This window comes from Microcebus murinus, chromosome 6 (assembly GCF_040939455.1).
Source record: "Microcebus murinus isolate Inina chromosome 6, M.murinus_Inina_mat1.0, whole genome shotgun sequence".
In the NCBI taxonomy this organism is placed as follows: Eukaryota; Metazoa; Chordata; class Mammalia; order Primates; family Cheirogaleidae; genus Microcebus; species Microcebus murinus.
The window spans coordinates 83,272,010-83,293,870 of record NC_134109.1 but is presented as its reverse complement, the minus strand read 5'-3'; the positions used below and the strand labels follow the sequence as shown (position 1 = coordinate 83,293,870).

The window sequence follows — 21,861 nt, the reverse complement described above, 5'->3', positions numbered from 1 at the left end:
GGTTTGGCTTGTGATTATCTTTCAAAATTTTTTTAGAGCAATTGTTGTGAAACTATGAATAAGTAAAAAATTTGTGTTATTTTCGAATATGTGTTATGTCATGGAACCAAGGCAGCACAGACAGCTCGAAATATCAACCAAGTGTTTGGGAAGGGTGTGGCTAATGAATGCACCCTACACTGATGATTTGAGAAGTTCCATTATAGTGATTTTAACACATTAACTGACATGTGAGTTGTATTAAACTCACACTATTTTTGAGCCTGGGGCCTTGTGAAGCATATGCAACTCACACATTTCTTCACCTTGGGAGCCATGAGAACTATTTTTCAAGTTGCATAAAACTCCTGCACAGAAAACAATAAAAGACAACAAATTTTTCATTAAATTAGAAAGGATCATTTTGTTTTCAAAGTTTTTATTCTATTTTCATAATAAAACACCATGGCCCCAAAGAAAAATTTTTCTTTTCTAGTGTGGCAGTCAACATGTTAATTTTAAAAATGGGCCACGTGGGCAACCTGAGACCAAAATGGATTAATGATGAGCTGAAAGCTGTAGTGGAAGTAAATCCATCTCAACCTACATGTGAATTAGCAGCAAGGTTTGACGTTACTATTCCAACAATAGTGGACCATTTGAAACAAACTGGCAAGGTAAAGGAGCTGGATAGATGGGTTCCACGTGTATTAAATAAGCACCAGAAGAAAAATTGTCTCAACGCTTGCCTTTCTTTGCTGTCACGACATAAAGGCAAACTATTTCTACACCCTATTGTTCCATGTGATGAAAAAGGGATTCTTTTTGACAATTGCAAGCATTCAGCACAATGGTTGGATAAAGAAGAAGTACAGAAACACAATCCAAAACCGAATATTCATCAAAAAAAGCTAATGGTGTCTGGTGGTCCAGCCCTGGTACTATCCACCACAGCTTCATGAAACCTGGTCAATCAATTACAGTGGGTGTCTACTGCAACCAACTGGAAAAAATGATGAGGATGCTTGCGATTAAGCAGCCAAGACTGGTCATTAGAGACAGGCCAATCCTCCTTCAAGACAATGTTGGACCCACATGTCGCACAAACAACACTGCTCAAACTAAAGAGGTTGGACTTGGAAACTGTCTGTCATCCACCGTATTCACCAGACTTTGAAACAACTGACTACCACTTATTCCAGGCTTTGGACCACTTTTCACAAGGAAAAATATTCAATTCTCAATAAGCTGTGGAAACTGCCTTTTGTGATTTCATTGCCACTTGCCCCCTAGGCTTCTTCGCTGCTGGCATAAACAAGCTACCTTGAAGGTGGCAAAACTATGTCAACAGTTTAGGCACATACTTTGATTAACTGTACTGCTTCTTGTTTGAGACATAATAAACTACACTTTTGATTCAAAATCAGACATTTCATATTTAATGACCTAATACTGATGCTATAAAAATGGCAACATACTGAGTTTTTTCAAAGTAGATTTACATCAAGAATTATATAGATCAAAAAGCTTCAAATCAACATAGTATAACAGAAAATTAAAGACATTCTTTGTAAACAAGCAAACAAGTTACCAGTTACCAGTATCTAAAACATAAATGCAAGATTTTGTTTTTGTTTGCATTCTGAGATGTTTATTTCAGAAAACTCTTCCTCATATCTACTTCTAATGAATAACAGATAAATAAATAGAGGCAATATAGCTCTACTGAAGCAGAAAACTATATATACAGTAGTATCAAAAATTACTTATGGATATTCAGGCACTGGTTAGGAAGAATAACCAGTTGTTTTAAAGTTTCTTGTAAATAAAAAATTTTCCACAAATTTTAGAAAATAGAAAATAAAAATAAAATCAATCAGAAGTTTTGATTAATCATCCTTTGACTCTCCACAACTTTACTTGGTATCAATCGCAATTCTTTCCTTCTTTGCTATGGCTCTTTTAACTTGTTTCTTTCTCTCTCTCTCCTCTTCACCTTTGTCCAGTCTCAGTTCCCTTTTTTCAGTCTCCTTTTTCTCCTCATTAGTTACTTCTAACAATAAAGATACATTACTGCAGTGGCCAGAAAGAGGAGAGGAATTGTTATTGCTGTTGTTAAGACAGCATTGGTTAAATGAACACTCCATGCTCTAAAGTGTTGTTCTTTATAGCTTTCTCTTCGTGTCCTTTATGTTTTTCTCCCCTTTGACTTTGAGGAGCTTCTCAGCTATACAATAAGGTATTAACAAAGTTTATCAACAGCTGCTCAACTGACATTTGGGCCTGACAATTCTTTATTGCGAGGAGCTGCCTTGTGTGTTGTAGGATGTTTAGCAGCATCTCTGACATATACCTGATAGATGCCAGTAGCAGCTTCTCCACAGGTTATGACAACCAAAAAGGGAGTCTCCAGGTACTGACAAATGTCTCTTGGGGGAAAAAACTACCCCCAGTTGAGAACTACTGGCCTAAGTGATCCAAGTCCCCTCTGAGCTCTTAAAAGAGTGTAATTCAGGAAAAAAATTTTGTACATATTTCAAATGAATTATGTTGTAAGTATTACTGCTTTAAGAAATCAGTTTATCAGAGGCCAAAAATGTTGATCCATACATATTTTTATGCTAAATAGTATAAAGCTATTTACTCTGTCTTTACTTATTTTAACTCATTACAGTAAAAATTTTTTTGGAAGGTAAAATTTTATTTCACTTCATGCTACTCGTATTTGATACAAAGACTACAAAAATCAGGTAGAAATTGCTCAAAGTAGATTTTTAAAAAGAGACAGGAAATGAGTCAAGTGCAATCTCTGCTTACACCTAAATAAAACAATATCTAAATATTAACAAACCTCCATTTACTTGACTTTTCCGTCTTACTCGAGAGATCTGTTTGTTAGGCTTTTCTCCTGCTCTTGGTGTTGATGTGATCAAATTATTATCTATATCACGTTCAATTCTACTCCGTTTTGAAGGATTTTCTCTCTCTTCCTTAAGATATAAGAGGGAAAAACATGCACTGAGCACAGTCATTCTGCCTTATGGGTTATACTTTTTAAATGATAAAATATGGTATAATATACTTTCCCCTGTTTTTTATATCCAGGAAAAACAAAATGCAATTACAGGTTACATCAAAGAGTGTTAGGGAATACAAGAAAAATTTGATAGTGTTATAAAGATATTAATACAATTGCAATATACAAATATAATTACAACATTCCCACAATTTAGATCCTTTCCCCATGGTTCATTAAATTTTCCAGGTTATCAAAGCATTGAATTGTACAATGTACCCTGAATTTTCCACAATTCTTCTTTATTTTTAGAAAGGTCCTAAAGAATCAAAGATCATTTCCTTAAGCAACTCAGGGTAAGAGAGAAAGCCTCACTGAACTTGCTGGCAAGTTACAGAAAAGAAAACAAAAGGCAAGGAAGGAAGAGGAAGAGGAAGAGGAAGAGGAAGAGGAAGAGGAAGAGGAAGAGGAAGGGGAAAGGGAAAAGGAAGGGGAGGGGAGGGGAGGGGAGGGGAGGGGAGGGGAGGGGAGGGGAGGGGAGGGGAGGGGAGGGGAGGGGAGGGGAGGGGAGGGGAGGAGAGGAGAGGAGAGGAGAGGAGAGGAGAGGAGAGGAGAGGAGAGGAGAGGAGAGGAGAGGAGAGGAGAGGAGAGGAGAGGAGAGGAGAGGAGAGGGGAGGGGAGGGGAGGGGAGGGGAGGGGAGGGGAGGGGAGGGGAGGGGAGGGGAGGGGAGGGGAGGGGAGGGGAGGGGAGGGGAGGGGAGGGGAGGGGAGGGGAGGGGAGGGGAGGGGAGGGGAGGGGAGGGGAGAGGAGAGGAGAGGAGAGGAGAGGAGAGGAGAGGAGAGGAGAGGAGAGGAGAGGAGAGGGAAAAAGGCCTGCCCTTGTCATACTCCTCACTGCAAAGGGGAGGGGAGGGGCGGGGAGGGGATGGGGAGGGGAGGGGAGGAGAGGAGAGGAGAGGAGAGGGAGAGGGAGAGGGAGAGGGAGGAGAGGGAGGGAGAGGGAGAGGGGGGAGAGGGAGAGGGAGAGGAGAGGGGAGGGGAGGGGAGGGGAGGGGAGGGGAGGGGAGGGGAGAGGAGAGGAGAGGAGAGGAGAGGAGAGGAGAGAGGAGAGGAGAGAGAAGAGAAATTAAAAAAAAAAAGGAGGCCTGCCCTTGCCATACCCCTCACTGCCAATCTCAATTATTTAAATGCTGCCATCATGGAGTCTACCCCTTAAAAAGCTCTTCATTTACTGCCTTATGTGGGACAAGTCCACATGACCACTTTAGACTATTCTTACAGAATTACTGACTTAAAATAGTATACTTCCAAGCATTAACCTGATTTTTCTCCTTTTATATATATTTTCTTCTTGTTTGTAAAGTTTTTCTACAGTAATCTACCTGATTTTCTTACATTATAATATTGCCCTATTAGTCCTTAATTAGTACCTGAAATCTTTTGATAAAGACTAGATTTTTCAAATCTATACACTATATATAATTTATACATAAATTTGACATGCTCATCTATCCTTTTTTGTATTCAATACTTTTATCTCACAGAAACTAATAAAATACTCAGCCTTTTAAAAATGCATGTTAGCATATTTTATTATTTCTGGAAAAAACCTTGGTATCGTAAATGGTGAAAATTACAATTTCTCATTTGGATCAAAACAGAAAAAAGATATTACTGGAATACAGAATTTTACTTTTACTCAGCAGTTTCTCTAATTTTAGGTAGCTCCATAAAACCAATATGATATTATAGCACACAATAATGCCTCAGTGATCCACAACAAAATTCTTCAAATTTTCACAGTTTATTATTCCTCTATATTTTAAAATAAGGAAGAGAAAGTCTCTCCCTAACATAGGATCTCCATTAACAGAAAATGTAAGTGCTCTTTATAAAATCCATCTAGAATAGAAATAATATAACAAATCTTCAATTACATACACTAAGCTCTAGCCTCCCCTTTAAGAAATTTCTTAGTACAGCGGACATAACATAAATACATACATTTCATAAAACCCTGCATTCTGCAACACAAAAGTAACAATGCTTAAGGAAAAAACGTGTCCCAGAGAAGGGAGAGGGGTATGTTGGGACAGATTACTTCATGCGACTGTAACTTTGTAACCAAGGCACAAACAAAAACACATCCGGACCTCCAGAGATAACTTGGACACCCCAGTCAGGCAAAGAGTAGCTGGAATGCAACCTCAGAACTTAATCAAAGTTACTAAAAACAAGAAGTAGAAATAGTGGGCCTATGGGACCTGAGAAGTGGAGCCTTAAGCCAGTGGAGCTGCTGTATCTTTAAGATGGGCACAAAAGGAAATGCGAATTACCACATGTAAAGACTCTCTGCTAGACCAGGGTGGACCTCTCTGGGGAGTGAGGATCTGTTGCAGGTTATCAACTTTTTTTTTTTTTTTTGAGACAGTCTCACTTTGTTACCCAGGCTAGAGTGCCATGGCATCAGCCTAGCTCACAGCAACCTCAAACTCCTGGGCTCAAGCAATCCTTTTGCCTCAGCCTCCCGAGTAGCTCGGACTACAGGCATGCGCCACCATGCCTGGCTGATGTTTTCTATATATATTAGTTGGCCAATTAATTTCTTTCTATTTATAGTAAAGACGGGGGTCTCGCTCTTGCTCAGGCTGGTTTCGAACTCCTGACCTCGAGCAATTCACCCGCCTCAGCCTCCCAGAGTGGTAGGATTACAGGTGTGAGCCATCGCCAGCCAGGTTATAGCAACTTTAATGAAAAACAAACAAACAAAAACCCCCAATAACAACAATAAAAAAACAAAGAACAAAAAACAAGAATAACAACAACAACAAAAAATAGGTGAAAGGGCTTTTGCCCAAGTAGTTAAACTTAAAGCTGTCTTTCTTTCTTTCTTTTTTTTTTTTTAAGAGTTAGGGTCATTCTGTCATCCAGGCTGGAGTGCAGTGGTGCAATAATCATAGCTCCCCGTAGCCTCCAGCTCCTGGGCTCAAGCAATCCTTTCGCCTTAGCCTCCAGAGTAGTTGGGGTTACAGGTGAGTGCCACCACGCCCAGCTAATTTTTTTCTTTTATTTCATTTTTAAAAGATAGGGTTCTACTGTTACCTGGTTAGAATACAGTGGCCCCATAATAGCTCAAATTCCTGGGCTCAAGCAATCCCCTCCCAAGTAGCTGGGGTTATAGGCAAATGCCACAATGCCTGGTTAATTTTTAAATTTTTGTGGAGATGTGGTCTCACTATTTCCCCAGGCTGGCCTCGAACTTCTGTCCTCAAGAAATCTTCCTATCTCAGCACTCCCAAAGCATAAGCCACAGTGCCCGGCCTGAAGGCTTCTTTTACAAGATAGACTACATGTTAGAAAGTACCAAAAAGTACCAAAGAAATCAAATCATACAGAGTATATTCTTGGATCACAAATATTAAGTTAGAAATCAACAACTATAAGATATCTAAGAAATGCTCAAATATCTGGAAATTAAGTAACACATTTCTAAGTAATTCATGTGTCAAGGAATAAATCACAAAGAAAATAAGGTAATAAAAATACTAATATAATTTATCAAAATGTGTGGGATACAAGGAAAGCAGGATGTTGAAATTCTTACCTTTAAATACTTACATTAGAAAAAATAAATACAAATGTACAGTCAAGGATCTAAGCCAGGGGCTGGTAAACTACAGTCATAGGGCATAGTATGGCCAGGAAACTAAGAATGGTTTTTACATTTTTAAATGGTGAGGTAAAAAAATCAAAATAATAATATTTCATAGCAAATGAAATTCCAATACAGTACTTCCTCCTTACGCAAAGGGGATACATTTCAAGACCCCCAGAAGATGCTTGAAACTGGATAGTACAGAACCCTATATACACGTTTTCTCATATACATACATATGATAAAGCATAATTTATAAATTAGATACAATAAGAGATTAACAACAACAATAATAAAATAGAATAATTATCAGCATCATTACTCTTGCAATTTGGGGCCATTAGTAAGTAAAATAAGTATTATGTGAATACAAGCACTATAATATGATAACCAAACAGGCAGTGTATCCAGTGTGGGCAGAGCAGGACAGAGCAAGATTGTAATCACACTACTCAAAACAGCAGACAATTTAAAACTCTTTTCCCCTAAGAACAAGGCAAGGGTGTCTGCATTTACCACTCCTATAGAACATCGTACTACAGGTCCTACACAATGCATTAAGTGAAGAAAAAGAAATAAAAGGCTCAGTGACCAAAAAAAGTAAAACTCTCATTCTTTGGCATATGACATGATTATAAATGTATGAAATCTATGAACTCTTCCAAAGACTAGAACTATTTAGTGATTTAGCAATTTCACACAGTACCTGGTCAAAACAAAAAAATAAATATTTCTATATATTAGCAACAAATAGAAAATGAAAATGTTAAGTGTATACCATTTAAAACACTATCACAAAACATCAAATATGTAAGAATAAAACTATTGAAAATTGTACAAGACCTCTACATTTTTGAGAAAAATTAAGACTATCTATAATATCTATTAATGAAGGGGTATATCATGATCATGAATTCGCAGACTCAGAATCAATACTGTTAAGATGCCCATTCTTACTAAATGATCTATACATTCAATATAATTTCTATTGTAATGCCAGTGGCTTTAATAGAAGAAACAGATAAGCTAATTCTTTCCTTTCTTTTTTTTTCCCCAAGACAGAGTCTCACACTGTCCCCCAGCTATAGTGCACTGGCATCATAGTAGTTCACTGCAAACTCAAACTCCTGCACTCAAGGGATCCTCCTGCCCCTGCCTCCCGAGTAGCTGGGACTACAGGCACACGCCACCATGCCTGGCTTATTTTTCTATTTATTGTAGAGATGGGATCTCTTGCTCAGGCTGGTCTTGAACTCCTGAGTGAAAAGCAACCACCGCATCCAGCCTAGACAAGCTAATTCTAAAATTTATATGAATGTATAAAGGATCTCAAATAATAAAACAAGCTGGGCGTGGTGGCTCATGCCTATAATCCTAGCACTCTAGGAAGCCAAGGTAGGCGGATCACTCAAGGCCAGGAGTTCGAAACCAGCCTGAGCAAGAGTGAGACCCCATCTCTACTAAAAACAGAAAGAAATTAATTGGCCAACTAAAAATATATGGGAAAAATATTAGCCGGGCATGGTGGCGCATGCCTGCAGTCCCAGCTACTTGGGAGGCTGAGGCAGTAGGATCGCCTGAGTCCAGGAGTTTGAGGTTGCTGTGAGCTAGGCTGACAGCACGACACTCAGCCTGGGCAACACAGTGAGACTCTTGTCTCAAAAATAAAATGGATAAATAAATAATAAAACAAACTTGAAAAAGAACAAAGTTGGAGGACTTATACTATTTCATTTTAAGACTCACTATAAAGCCACATTAATAATGACAGTGTAGGCCAGGCGCAGTGGCTCATGCCTGTAGTCCTAGCTCTCTGGGAGGCTGAGGTGGGCAGATCCTTTGAGCTTAGGGCATGGTGGTGCATGCCTGTAGTCCCAGCTACTTGGGAGGCTGAGGCAGAAGGATCGCTTGAGTCCGGGAGTTTGAGGTTGCTGTGAGCCAGGCTGACACCATGGCACTCACTCTAGCCTGGGCAACAAAGTGAGACTCTGTCTCAAAAAAATAAAAAATAATGACAGTGTAATGGGTATAAAGACAGATATACAGTTCAATAGAACAAAATACATATGAGAAAGACATTCACACATGTATGGCCTTTTGACTTTCAAGGAAGGTATCAATCTTATGTGGACATAAAAGTCTCTTTAACAAATGTTGCCTGATTTTTTTTTATAATTTCAGAATATTATGGAGATACAAACATTTTAGTTACATAAATTGCTTTTGTGCAGTCTGAGCCAAAGTTATAAGTATGTCCCTCACCCATATAATGCGCACTGTACCTGTTACGTGTGAATTTACCCGTCCCCTCCTCCTCCTTGCACCTGCTTGATTTCCACTGAATTTTACTACCATATGTGCACATGTGTATTGATCTACAAATTTCAATTTAGTAGTGAATACATGTGGTTTTTGTTCTTCCATTCTTGTGATAGTTCACTTAAAAGCATGGTCTCCAGTTCCATCTAGGTTGTTACAAAAGGTATTAGTTCACCATTTTTTTATGGCTAATACTCCATGGTATACACACACCATATTTTACGGATCCACACATGTTGATAGGCACTTGGGTTGATTACACATCTTTCCGATTGTGAATTGTGCTGCTATAAACATTCAGATGCAGGTGTCTTTTTTATAAAATGTCTTTTCTTCCTTTGGGTAAATACCCAGTAGTGGGATTCCTGGATCAAATGGTAGGTCTACTCTTAGTTTCTTTGAGGTATCTCCATACTACTTTCCATAGAGGCTGTACTATAACAACTGTGTAAGTGCCCCTTTCTCTCTGCATCCAGGCCAACATCTGTTCTTTCGGGACTTTTTGATAAAAGCCATTCTCACTGGAATTAGGTGATATCTCATTGTGGTTTTCATCCCTGATGATTACAGACATTGAGCATTCTTTCAGTATTCTGTTTGAGAAGACTGAAAATGGGGCCTGAATCCCTTCTGGCTTATAAGGTCTCAGTTGAGAAGTGTGCGGTCAGTGTGATAGGTTTTCCTTCATAAGTTACCTGCTGCCTTCCCCTTACGGCTAGGCTCATAAGTAGGAGTGCCTCTTTCATGTTTACTTTGGCCACTCTACTATTTCTAGCAAGGGAAGGGAAATTTTCTTCAGTTATTCCCTCAAATAGGTTTTCCAACCCTTGTGTATTTTCTTCTTTGCCCTCTGGGATGCCCCTGATTCTTATGCTGGGCCTCTTTACACAGTCTCATATTTCTTATAGTTTTGTTAGTTCCTCTTGTTTCTCAGGTCTTTCTCTTTGACTTGTTTAACTCAAAGGTGTCGTTTTCACACTCTGAGATTCCTTCTTCTGCCTGATCCAGTCTATACTTAAGGCTTTCCCCTATGTTTTGTATTTCCTTAAATGAAATTTTCATTTCTACAAGTTCTGTTAGACTTTTTTAAAAACATAATCTGATTTCCTTAGTAAATTTTTCATTCATTTCCTGCATTATTTTTGTGGTTTCTTTGTGATGGGTTTCTGTTTTCTCTTGTTTTTCATTGAGCTTCCTTACAATCCATATTCGAAATTCTTCACCTGTCATTTCAATCTTTCCTTTTTGGTTGGTATCCACTGGTAAGGAGTTATTGTTTTCTTTTAGGGGTGTCCTTTTGCTCCGATTTTTGACATTTCTGGAGTTCTTTTGCTAATTCCTTCTCATCTGGCCTCTCAGTCGAGACCTGGGTGCGCTAAGTCTGGTTTATGGGCCTGCCTGGAGGTCCCCAAGGATCAAGTCCTGAGCATGCCAGGGAGAGGAGTGCTGGTCGTAAGTTGACTATGGGGTGTTCTAGCAGGTTTGGTATATCTCTTGGTTACATCTGACCTGCTGTCTTCACCTCTTCCCAACAGTATATAGTGAGTTAGGTCCTCCAGCCTACTTTTAGTGATGATAGATGGTACTTGTGAGTTGTATCAGCCACACACTGTTTGCTTGAGTTGAAAGAAGCTATAATGTGCTATATTGCTATTCTCCTTGTCATTTGTTGTTTTTATGATAGAGCCAGATGCCGAGATGTTCTTTTGGGTCTGTGGTAGACTCTGATCCCCAGGTGGAGTACTTGAGTATCCCAAGCTCCCAGGGGGTTTTCTGATCTCCACCAGCACCAAGAAATGTTGCTTAACTGGATATCTACATGGAAGTTAGGAAGAGAAGCAAAAAGTTTTCCTTCTTCTCCACTATTAATTTATTTATCTGTGTATTTATCATAGTCTCATGGGTTATTTCATTCTAGAAGTTATAATCTGTTACTACACAAGCCATAGAACGAGACATTTCTTCAAGGAAACTGCTAAGTATTGAATATGGTTTGTTTTCTCCAAAACTCACATCGAGGCATGTCCCCAATCCAAATAACAGTGTTAAGAGATGGTGGGATCTTTCAGTGGCATTTGGGTCATGAGAGATGCACCCTCTTAAAGGGATTAATGCCATCTGACAGGAGTGAATTCTCACTCTTGCAGAACTGAATTAGTTACCACAAGCATGGGTTATTATAAAGCAAAGTCACACTTCCTGTTTTGCCTCCTTCGCATGTGTTCCCACTAAGTAATGCCAACTACAATGTTATGCAGAATGAGGCCCTCACCAGATATGGCTGCATGATTTTGAAATTCCCAATCTCCAAAACTATGAAAGAAATAAACCTCCTTCTTTATAAGTTACCCTGTCTCAGGTATTCTGTTATAGCAACATAAAATGAACTAAGACAGAACCCTAGCTCCTTTTACTGGAGAATAGTACTGAGAAAAGATCTGGGTGCTAGGTGCACATAGTTCAGCAGAGAGAGCAAGGAAATACATTGATTCACTACATGTGCTACATGAAGTTTCTCTAAATGACAGATTACATATACAACAGTAGTCCCATAAGATTATAACACTGTGGGGCTTTTTTGTTTTTTTAGATACAGTCTCGCTCTGCCTCCCCAGCTAGTGTGTAGTGGCATCATCACAGCTCAGTACAACCTCCAACTCCTAGGCTCAAGTGATTCTGCCTCAGCCTCCTGAGTAGGTGGGACTATAGGTGCCTACCACTACCCCTGGCTAACCGCTTTTATTTTTTCTAAAGATGAGATCTCACTCTTGCTCAAGCTGGTCTTGAACTCCTGGCCTCAAGCAATCCTCCTGTCTACTTTTATCTTTTCTATGTTTAAATGTGTTTAGATATACAAATACTTACCATTGTGTCACAACTGCCTACAGTACAGTACAGTAGTGTGCTATATATATTTGTAGCCTAGGAGCAACAGGCTACACCACATAGCCTAGGTGTGTAGTAGGCTGCTATACCATCTACATTTGTGTAAGTACAATCTATGATGTTCACACAATGATGACATCGCCAAACAAAATACTTCTCGGGGCATACATTTATCAGAACATATCCCCATTGTTAAACAACCCATGACTATATATAAATGTATGCATGTAAGGGGGGGCGATGTACAGAGAAAGAGAGAAAGAATGAATCAATATGAATGACTCTTAAATTGTCATTTCCTCCATAAATTCAACCAACCTCAGCTTCTTATTTTTTTTCATTCCATAATAAATTACTTCACTAATCCAATTATTAAAGAATACATCTACAGAGACTTGCTTACAAGACAAGTGGGATTTAATTTTGGTAGGGAGAAAGAAAATTCCCAAATAAAAATATGAAGTTTGGCATTAAAGAGTTTCAAAGAAAGTTTTCACCTAATCATGTTTTTCAAGCTAAGGGATGCATGCAACCTATCAGGGAATCATAAAATCAATGTAAAGTATTACGATCATCCCTAAAAGAAGAAAAAATAGGACAAAAAAGAAAATTCAAGTATATCACATATATTTTTTGTTTGTTTGTTTGTTTTCTTTTTGTCTTTGTAAGTGATGTATATATCACATATATTAATGGTGAGTATAAAGGCAGTATAGGATGTGTTCCTTTCTGTGGATCACAATTAAAAGATTTAAAACCACTGACATAAGTGATAAGAATATTTTAGTATTTCATTAAAATTATATCAATATGGAAATTGATGATCTGCAACTATCACAGAACAATATTTAGGTAAGAACAGAGGAAAAGGCTGTTTTGTTATACAGAAAACTCTATAAACCAACTATTTAGAAAGATGTAGAGATTCCTGGTACAAAGCAAATATATTTTAGGCCTTCTTTCAAACATGTATCAGAAACTTTATGGTGCTAAAAGCAGAAAGCCTCCGTGTGAACAATTTCTGAACAATCTTACTATTTCCTAATTCTGAAGTCAGAGAAGTGTAAGTCACTGAATCATAAAATGTGGACTTAAAAGATACCAAAGCTGGTTGTGGTGAGTCACACCTGTAATCCTGGCACTTTGGGAGGCAGATGTGGGAGAAATGCTTGAACTGGGGAGTTTGAGAAAAGCCTGGGCAATATAAGGGACCCCAACCATACAAAAAAATAAGAAAAATTAGCAGGGTATGGTAGCACATGCCTTTACTCCCAGCTACTCTGGAGGCTGAGGTAGGAGGATCACTGGAGCCCAGGAGTTCAAGGCTGCAGTGAGCTATGATCATACCACTGCACAACGGCCTGGGTGACAGATTGAGACCTTGTCTCTAAAAACAAGAGACTAAAGGTTTCATTCACCTGTTATAGGCTGAACTTATTAGCCCCCTCAAATTTATATGTTGAAGTCATAACCCTGAGTACCTCACAATGTAACTACATTTGAAGATGGGCCTTTAAAAAGGGAATTAAGCCAGGTGCAGTGGCTCACACCTGTAATCCTAGCACTCTGGGAGGCTGAGGCAGGAGGATTGCTTGAACTCATGATTTTGAGACCCTGTCTCTACTAAAAATAGAAAAATTAACTAGGCATAGTGGCACACACCTGTAGTCCCAGCTACTCAGGAAGCTAAGGCAGGAGGATCACTTGAGCCCAGGAGTTTGAGGCTGCAGTGAGCTATGATGATGCCAATGCATTCTACCCAGGACAACAGACGAAGAGTCTATCTCAAAAAAAAAAAAAAAAAAAAAAAAAAAAAAAAAAACAAAGGTAATAAAGTTAAAAGAGGTTTATTAGGGTGAACCCCTAATGCCAATATCACTGGTATCCTTATAAGAAGAGAATAATATGACATATACAATACACAGACCAAAGGGTGACCATTTAAGGACAGAGTGAGAAGGCAGCCATCTGCAAGTCAAGAAGAGAGGTCTCAAAAGATACCAAATCTGCCAACACCTTGATCTTGAACTTCTAGACAGTATCTAGCTACTTTAAGACAGAATGGTAAAAGAGAAAAAGCATAAGTATCAGTCAAATACTGACCTGGGTTTAAATTCCAGCACTGTCATTTCTTGGAGATGCAGTAGTATACAGGAGGTAAGAGTCACTCTGGAACCAGGATAATTGGTTTCCAGTGTTGCCTCTTAAAACTAAGTAAACTTGAACAAGTTATTTAACCTCCTTGTCCATCAGTTTCCTTATCTTTAATAAAGAGATGATAATGCCTACCTCACATAGTTTGTGAGGCTTAATAAGTTAGTACACCTAAAACACTGAGAATAGGGGTTGGCAAACAGCAACTGCTCAATCACTGTTAGTGCTGTTTTATTGTTCTTTTTTCAAAATACTTTTTTAGAGACAGGGTCTCACACAGGCTGCAATGTAATGGCCCTATCATAGTTAATGGTGACCTCAAATACCTGGGCTGAAGCGACCCTTCTGCTTCAGCCTCCTGAGTAGCTGGGAACTATAGGTGCATGCCACCGTGCCCAGCATGTTATTCTTTATTATATTTTTATCCTGGGAAAGTTACTATTATAATTATTGCTGTTATTATTATTACTGACACTGTCCAAGTTACCTAAGTTTACTAAGTCTCAGTTTTTCTCTTCTATAAAATATCAAAAGATAAAGATTAAGGGACATGTTGGATATAAAGCACTTAATAGACATTCAACATATTTTAGATATGAATCCCTACCCAAATTTTGAAAAAGAAAATGACGCTATATAAGATAGATACTGGCCAGGCACGGTGGCTCATGCCTGTAATCCTAGCACTCTGAGAGGCTGAGGCGGGCAGATTGCTTGAGGTCAGGAGTTCGAAACCAGCCTGAGTAAGAGCGAGACCCCGTCTCCACTATAAATAGAAAGAAATTAATTGGCCAACGAATATATATAGAGAAAAAAAAAAACAATTTGCCGGGCATGGTGGCGCATGCCTGTAGTCCCAGCTACTTGGAAGGCTGAGGCAGCAGGATCGCTTGAGCCCAGGAGTTTGAGGTTGCTGTGAGCCAGGCTGACGCCACGGCACTCACTCTAGCCTGGGCAACAAAGTGAGACATAGTCTCAAAAAAAAAAAAAAAAAAAAAAAGATAGATACATAAGCAAGCACTATCTAGATCAGGGGTCCTCAAACTTTTTAAACAGGGGGCCAGTTCACTGTCCCTCAGACCATTGGAGGGCTATTGGAGAGTGCAGCGCACATTCCACACATGCGCACTGTGGGCCCAGGATGAGTTGGCTGCTAAGCAGGACAGGCAACAGAGGCAAAAACACCAGGCCGGCAGGAAAAATGTCATCAGCGGGCCGCATGTGGCCCGAAAGCCGTAGTTTGAAGAGACTTGATCTAGATACGCAACACAACTTTAGAATACATTATCAAAATGATAGTTCAGGACAATGGAGACAAGAAAGCAACAATAATTAGAAGGCAGTATAAGCTCATTAAAATTAATACATAACAAAGTAATCATTTTACTTTTAGTCATTAATCTGGGAAAAGACACAGTGTACCTTCACTCCAGTAAAGCATTAAAATACTAATTTCCATAACAATCTTATAGAAGATGATTTTTAAAATCTCGGTTGAGTAATAGTATAATTAAGTGAAGTTGTAACTGTAGGAAAAATCTTATTCTAAAATATTAATTAGGCCGGGCACGGTGGCTCACGCCTGTAATCCTAGCTCTCTGGGAGGCCGAGGCGGGCGGATTGCTCGAGGTCAGGAGTTTGAAACCAGCCTGAGCAAGAGCGAGACCCCGTCTCTACTATAAATAGAAAGAAACTAATTGGCCAACTAATATATATAGAAAAAATTAGCCGGGAATGGTGGCTCATGCCTGTAGTCCTAGCTACTTGGGAGGCTGAGACAGAAGGATCGCTTGAGCCCAGGAGTTTGAGGTTGCTGTGAGCTAGGCTGACGCCACGGCACTCACTCTAGCCTGGGCAACAAAGCGAGACTCTGTCTCAAAAAAAAAAATATATTAATTAATGAATAAGACATTAGTTTACAAACAGTTTTTCATGGCCCTTTCCTATGTAACATTTTTGCATAAACAGGCTTTAATGAAAATTCTCAGATTTTAGTTAGAAAAAAAAAAGAAACCTGACTGAAATTTCCACAGAAAAATCTTGAATGTTTTAGTTAACATGCGTAAAAATTTTCTGACCAGCAAAGACTGAACCAATTACCAAAAGAGGAAAAAAATGTAAAATATAAAAATCACATCGACAGAAAAGAGTCCCAGTGACAGGAAGTATAGGTGACCCTTAAACGCGGGTTTGAATTGTAAAGGTCCATGTATACACAAATTGTCTTTCACCCTCTGCCACCCCAGACAAGACCAACCCGTTTGCGTACTCTTTCTCCTCATCCTACTCAATGTGAAGATGATGAGAATGAAGACCTTTATAATGATCCACCTCCACTTAATAAATTGTAAATACATTTTCTCATCCTTATGATTTTCTTAAGAACATATTTTTACTAGTTTATTTTATTTTAAGAATACAGTACATATTACATACAGTATACAAAATATGCATTAATTGACTGATTATGTTATCAGTAAGGCTCCAGTCAACAGATTAATAAAGTTGTGGGGAATCAAAAGTTTTATGTGGGAGGAGGACCAAGGTAGCAGAGTAGACTCAGCCTGCACTTGCCACTCTCAAGGAGAGGATCAAAGGTTGCACGTAGAGGGTTCACTCACGAATGATTTATCTCAAAGAGCATTGTGAAGCATCAAACGAGCAACTAGGGACACCCAAACCACGGGAGGGACAGGTAGGGTGATTCGCTGGGCAAGACTGAAAGGTCCTTGGGGGAAACATCTACACATGGGGAAGGGTTAGGGAAGAGATCCCTGGAGCTCCACACTGCCCCAGTGGACACTGCAACCCAAGCAGCAAGGTGGCTCCCCCACCACAGCAGGCCTCCAAACTGATCAGGGAGCTAGCTGCCTGGAGACAATGCAGCAGCACTGCCCTGGAGAGCAGGCACAGGGTCTCAGCTCTGGTCTCAGGTAGCTTCAACAGACATAACTCTGTGGTCTCAGCTCAGAGCACCCGGTGTACAAAGAAGCTGGCCCAACTACAGCTGCCTCCCCATTATTCCTGCCAGTCCAGGGACGGAGTGGGGAGAATGGGTGCTCTTAGGAATACTGTGACTGGGTGCTATGCACTCTCTTAACCCCCTCCACAAGCTGGCTCTCAGGCATTCAAGCAAAGAAGACACCCACTAGCTCTCAGCATCTGCCAGCACCATCTCGACAGTGCTGCCACTGCCACCTGAGTAGCACCACAGCAGCTACCACAGTCACACTGTGCACGAAGGGAGAGACCATACCTCCCCAGCATGGCACCACACATCTCTCTGGCCCCACAAACTGTAGCTGGCCCAACCACTGTAGCCTGACAAGCAATCCCACCATCAACCATGGTTCTGTGATCCACCTAGACACCCGCCAAGAACTTGCAGCTTGCCCCACTGCTGGCTGTACTGCTGTGACACGCCCAGGCATCCAACAAGGTCCTGCAACCCACTCTGTCACTGGCTGCACTCCCGTGATGTGTCTAGGCTCCTGTCAGTCACGCTACCCATCTCCATGCAAAGGGACTTGTCCAGCCCCCAGGAAGAGATTCCAGCAGAAGCCTAGGGATCAACCCATCAATCCAAACGAATATGCCTCAGCAGTAGCTTGGACTTTGACAACCACAAGAGAATGGGACAATGACGCTGATCAGCTGTATCACTGGCTCCCAGTGCATCCCTCTCCCACGGGGTCAGTTCTCTGGAGTAGGACACAAAAGCACTATCTAGGGACCTGTGCTCCTTCTCACTAGGTAGGAGAGTTCCCAGCAAAAGAGAATGGGTACTCTACAAACTTATCAGCCCAGAGCTGAGAGGAGAGGTTTCAGACAAGAAGAAACAAGCAAAAGAATTCTGATGACATAAAAACAACAAGCTAGTTAAAAACATGAAAGAGTCATTTAGGAAATTACAAAGTACAGCAGGTGGGAACCTGCAGGTTTAAGGCCACATGTGGCATTCTAGGTCCTTAAGTGCAGCCTTTTGATTAAATCTAAATTTTATAAAACAAATTCCTTTTAGTATTAGGTTATGAAGTATGAAATGTCTGATGTCCTTAAGTACTAAGTTTGACAATTGATATCTCTAACATTTCACATTGACACTTCTTGTTTTATTTCTACTGTGAAGGTACATCTTCAGTCTTTCAAATGTACAGTTAGGCTTGTGATTATCTTTCAAAAAAATTTTTAGAGCAATTTTTGTGAAATAATGGATAAGTCAAAAATTTGAATTGTTTCCAAATACAAGTTCCATCATGGAACCAATGCTGCACAGACACCTGGAAATACCAATAAAGTGTTTGGGAAGGGTGTGGCTAATGAACATATAGTATGTTGATGGTTTGAGAGGTTCTTTTCTGGTGATTTTAATCTTAAATATGAATCCCATGGGCAATCTGAGACCAAAATGGCAAGATAAACAAACTGAATAGATGGGTTCCACATATATTTCTAACTCTGTTGCCCATATATATATATATATGTGTGTGTATATATATATATATATATATATTTCTTTTTTGAGACAGAGTCTCACTTTGTTGCCCAGGCTAGAGTGAGTGCCATGGCGTCAGCCTAGCTCACAGCAACCTCAAATTCCTGGGCTCAAGCAATCCTGCTGCCTCAGCCTCCCGAGTAGCTAGGACTACAGGCATGCGCCACCATGCCCAGCTAATTTTTTCTATATATATTAGTTGGCCAATTAATTTCTTTGTATTTATAGTAGAGACGGGTCTCGCTCTTGCTCAGGGTTTCGAACTCCTGACCTCAAGCAATCCGCCCGCCTCGGCCTCCCAGAGTGCTAGGATTACAGGCGTGAGCCACTGTGCCGGGCCCCTATATGTTTTAAATTGCCTAATTAATTTCTTTCTATTTATAGTAGAGATGGGGTCTCATACTTTCTCAGTCTGGTTTCGAACTCCTGAGCTCAAATGATCCGCCTGCCTCAGCCTCCCAGAGTGCTAGGATTACAGGCGTGAGCCACCATGCCCAGCCGGTTCCAGATGTATTAAACAAGTGCCAGAAAAGGAATCGTCTCAACGCTTGCCTTTCTTTGCTGTCACGACATAAAGGCAAACCATTTCTACACCCTATTGTTCCATGTGATGAAAAAGGGATTCTTTTTGACAATTGTAAGCATTCAGCACAATGGTTGGATAAAGATGAAGTACAGAAACACAATCCAAAACCATATATTCATCAAAAAAAAGCTAATGGTGTCTGGTGGTCCAGCCCCGGTACTATCCACCACAGCTTCATGAAACCTGGTCAATCAATTACAGTGGGTGTCTACTGCAACCAACTGGAAAAAATGATGAGGATGCTTGCGATTAAGCAGCCAAGACTGGTCAACAGAGACAGGCCAATCCTCCTTCAAGACAATGTTGGACCCACATGTCGCACAAACAACACTGCTCAAACTACAGAGGCTGGACTTGAAAACTCTCTGTCATCCACTGTATTCACCAGACTTTGAAACAACTGACTACCACTTATTCCAGGCTTTGGACTACTTTTCACAAGGAAAAATATTCAATTCTCAATAAGCTGTGGAAACCGCCTTTTGCGATTTCATTGCCACTTGCCTTCTAGGCTTCTTCGCTGCTGGCAAAAAACAAGCTACCTTAAAGATGGCAAAACTGTGTCAATAAGTTAGGCACGTACTTTGATTAACTAACTGTGCTGCTTCTTGTTTGAGACATAATAAACTCCACTTTTGACTCGAAATCAGACATTTCATGTATGACCTAGTAAAATGAGTGCAGGAGAGAAAAGTGAAGCTTTGCTTGCCTCCTTTGGTGGTTAAAAGAGAACAATCTTGAAATCAGATGGCCACAGGTTCTGGAAGAAAAATTCTGAGCTTGAAGACAAGGCTTTTGAGCTAACCCAGTCAGTAAAACATGCAGAAAAGAGAGAAGAATGATCACTCAGAAAATATGGGACTATATGCAAAGAGCCAATATACAAATTATAGGTATCCCAGAGGGAGAAGAAAAAGCAAAAAGTATGGACAACCTATTCAACGGCATTATTGAGGAAAACTTCCCTGGTATCACCAGAGATTCAGATATCCAGATACAAGGTGGTCTTCAAACTCCATAAAGATTCATAGAAAACAGGACGCCTCCAAGACACATAGCCATCAACCTGACCAAAGTCAAAATGAAGGAGAAAATTCTACAAACTGCAAGACAAAAGCAACAACTAACCTGTAATGGAAAACCCGTCTGGGCTAACAGCAGAATTCTCAGCAGAAATCCTACAAGGTACAAGGGATTAGGGACCCATATTTAGTCTTCTTAAACAGAACTATCAGCCAGGACTTTTGTATCCTGCAGACAGCCAGATTAACCAGAAATAGAAGAGAAAGGACTCAAATCCATCAGAAATGAAAAAGGAGACATTACAACTGATAATGAATGCAGAAATATAAAATATCATTGATGAATACTATGAAAACATCTGTAAAAACAAACTAGAGGCCGGGCATGGGTGGCTCATGCCTGTAATAATAGCAGTCTGAGAGGCTGAGGTGGGAGGATTGCTCAAGGTCATGAGTTCGAGACCAGTCTGAGTGAGACACCGTCTCTACTAAAAAAAATAGAAAGAAATTAATTGGCCAACTAAAAATATATAGAAAAATTAGCAGGGCATGGTGGCGCATGCCTGTAGTCCTAGCTTCTTGGGAGGCTAAGGCAGTAGGATCACTTGAACCCAGGAGTTTGAGGTTGCTGTGAGCAAGGCTGACACCACGGAACACTAGCCCAGGCAACACAGTGAGACTCTGTCTCAAAAAACAAAACAAAACAAACAAAAAACTAGAAAACGTAGAGGAAATGGATAAATTCCTAGAAACACAAAACCTCACAAGCTTGTATCAGGAAGAAATAGAAATCCTGAACAGACCAATAACAAGCAGCAGGATTGAAACAGTAATAAAAAACCTCCCAAGTAAAAAAAAGCCCCAGACTAGAAAGATTCACAGTGGAATTATATCAGACCTACAAAGAAGAACTGATATCCATCCTGTAGAAATTATTCCATGACATTGAGAAGGAAGGAATCCTCCCTAGCTCATTCTGTGATGTCAGAATCACCTTAATATCAAAGCCAGAAATAGACACAACAAAGAAAACTACAGATTAATATCTCTTATGAACATAGATACAAAAATCATAAATATACTAGCAAACTGAATTCAATAGATCATCAAAAAGATAATTCAGGCTGGGCGCAGTGGCTCACGCCTGTAATCCTAGCACTCAGGGAGGCTGAGGCGGGCAGATCGCTCAAGGTCAGGAGTTCAAAACCAGCCTGAGCAAAAGTGAGACCCCGTCTTTACAAAGAAATTAATTGGCCAACTAAAAAATATATATAGAAAAAAATTAGCCAGACATGGTGGCGTATGCCTGTAGTCCCTGCTACTCAGGAGGCTGAGACAGCAGGATTGCTTGAGCCAGGAGTCTGAGGTTGCTGTGAGCTAGGCTGATGCCACAGCACTCTAGCCCGGGCCACAGAGTGAGATCCTGTCTCAAAAATAATAATAATAATAATAATTACTAAGTATGGTGGCTCACACCTGTAATCCTAGCACTCTGGGAGGCCAAGGCAGGAGAATTGCTTGAGCTTAGGAGTTCAAGACCAGCCTGAGCCCTGAGCAAGAGCAAGACCCTGTCTCTACTAAAAACAGAAAAAAATTAGCTGGGCATGAGGGCCCACACCTGTAGTCCCAGCTACTCAGGAGGCTGAAGGCAGTAGAATTGCCTGATCCCAGGTTGCTGTTAGCTAGGCTGCTGTCATGGCACTCTACACCAGGTGACAGAGCAAGACTCTTATCTCAAAAAAAGAAAAG

At 40.2% G+C, this 21,861-nt stretch overlaps 1 protein-coding gene across 4 annotated transcripts in view; it reads right to left on the bottom strand.

Moving 5' to 3' along the window:
- Positions 1 to 21,861, bottom strand: part of CTDSPL2 (CTD small phosphatase like 2) — an 87,257-nt gene that overhangs the window by 35,545 nt on the left and 29,851 nt on the right. For all 4 annotated transcript variants that reach the window (XM_012766689.3, XM_076004310.1, XM_012766687.3 and 1 more), the window contains exon 3: positions 2,831 to 2,969. In XM_012766689.3, coding sequence (XP_012622143.1) covers positions 2,831 to 2,969 — 139 coding nt within the window. The remainder of the gene's footprint in view (positions 1 to 2,830; positions 2,970 to 21,861) is intronic.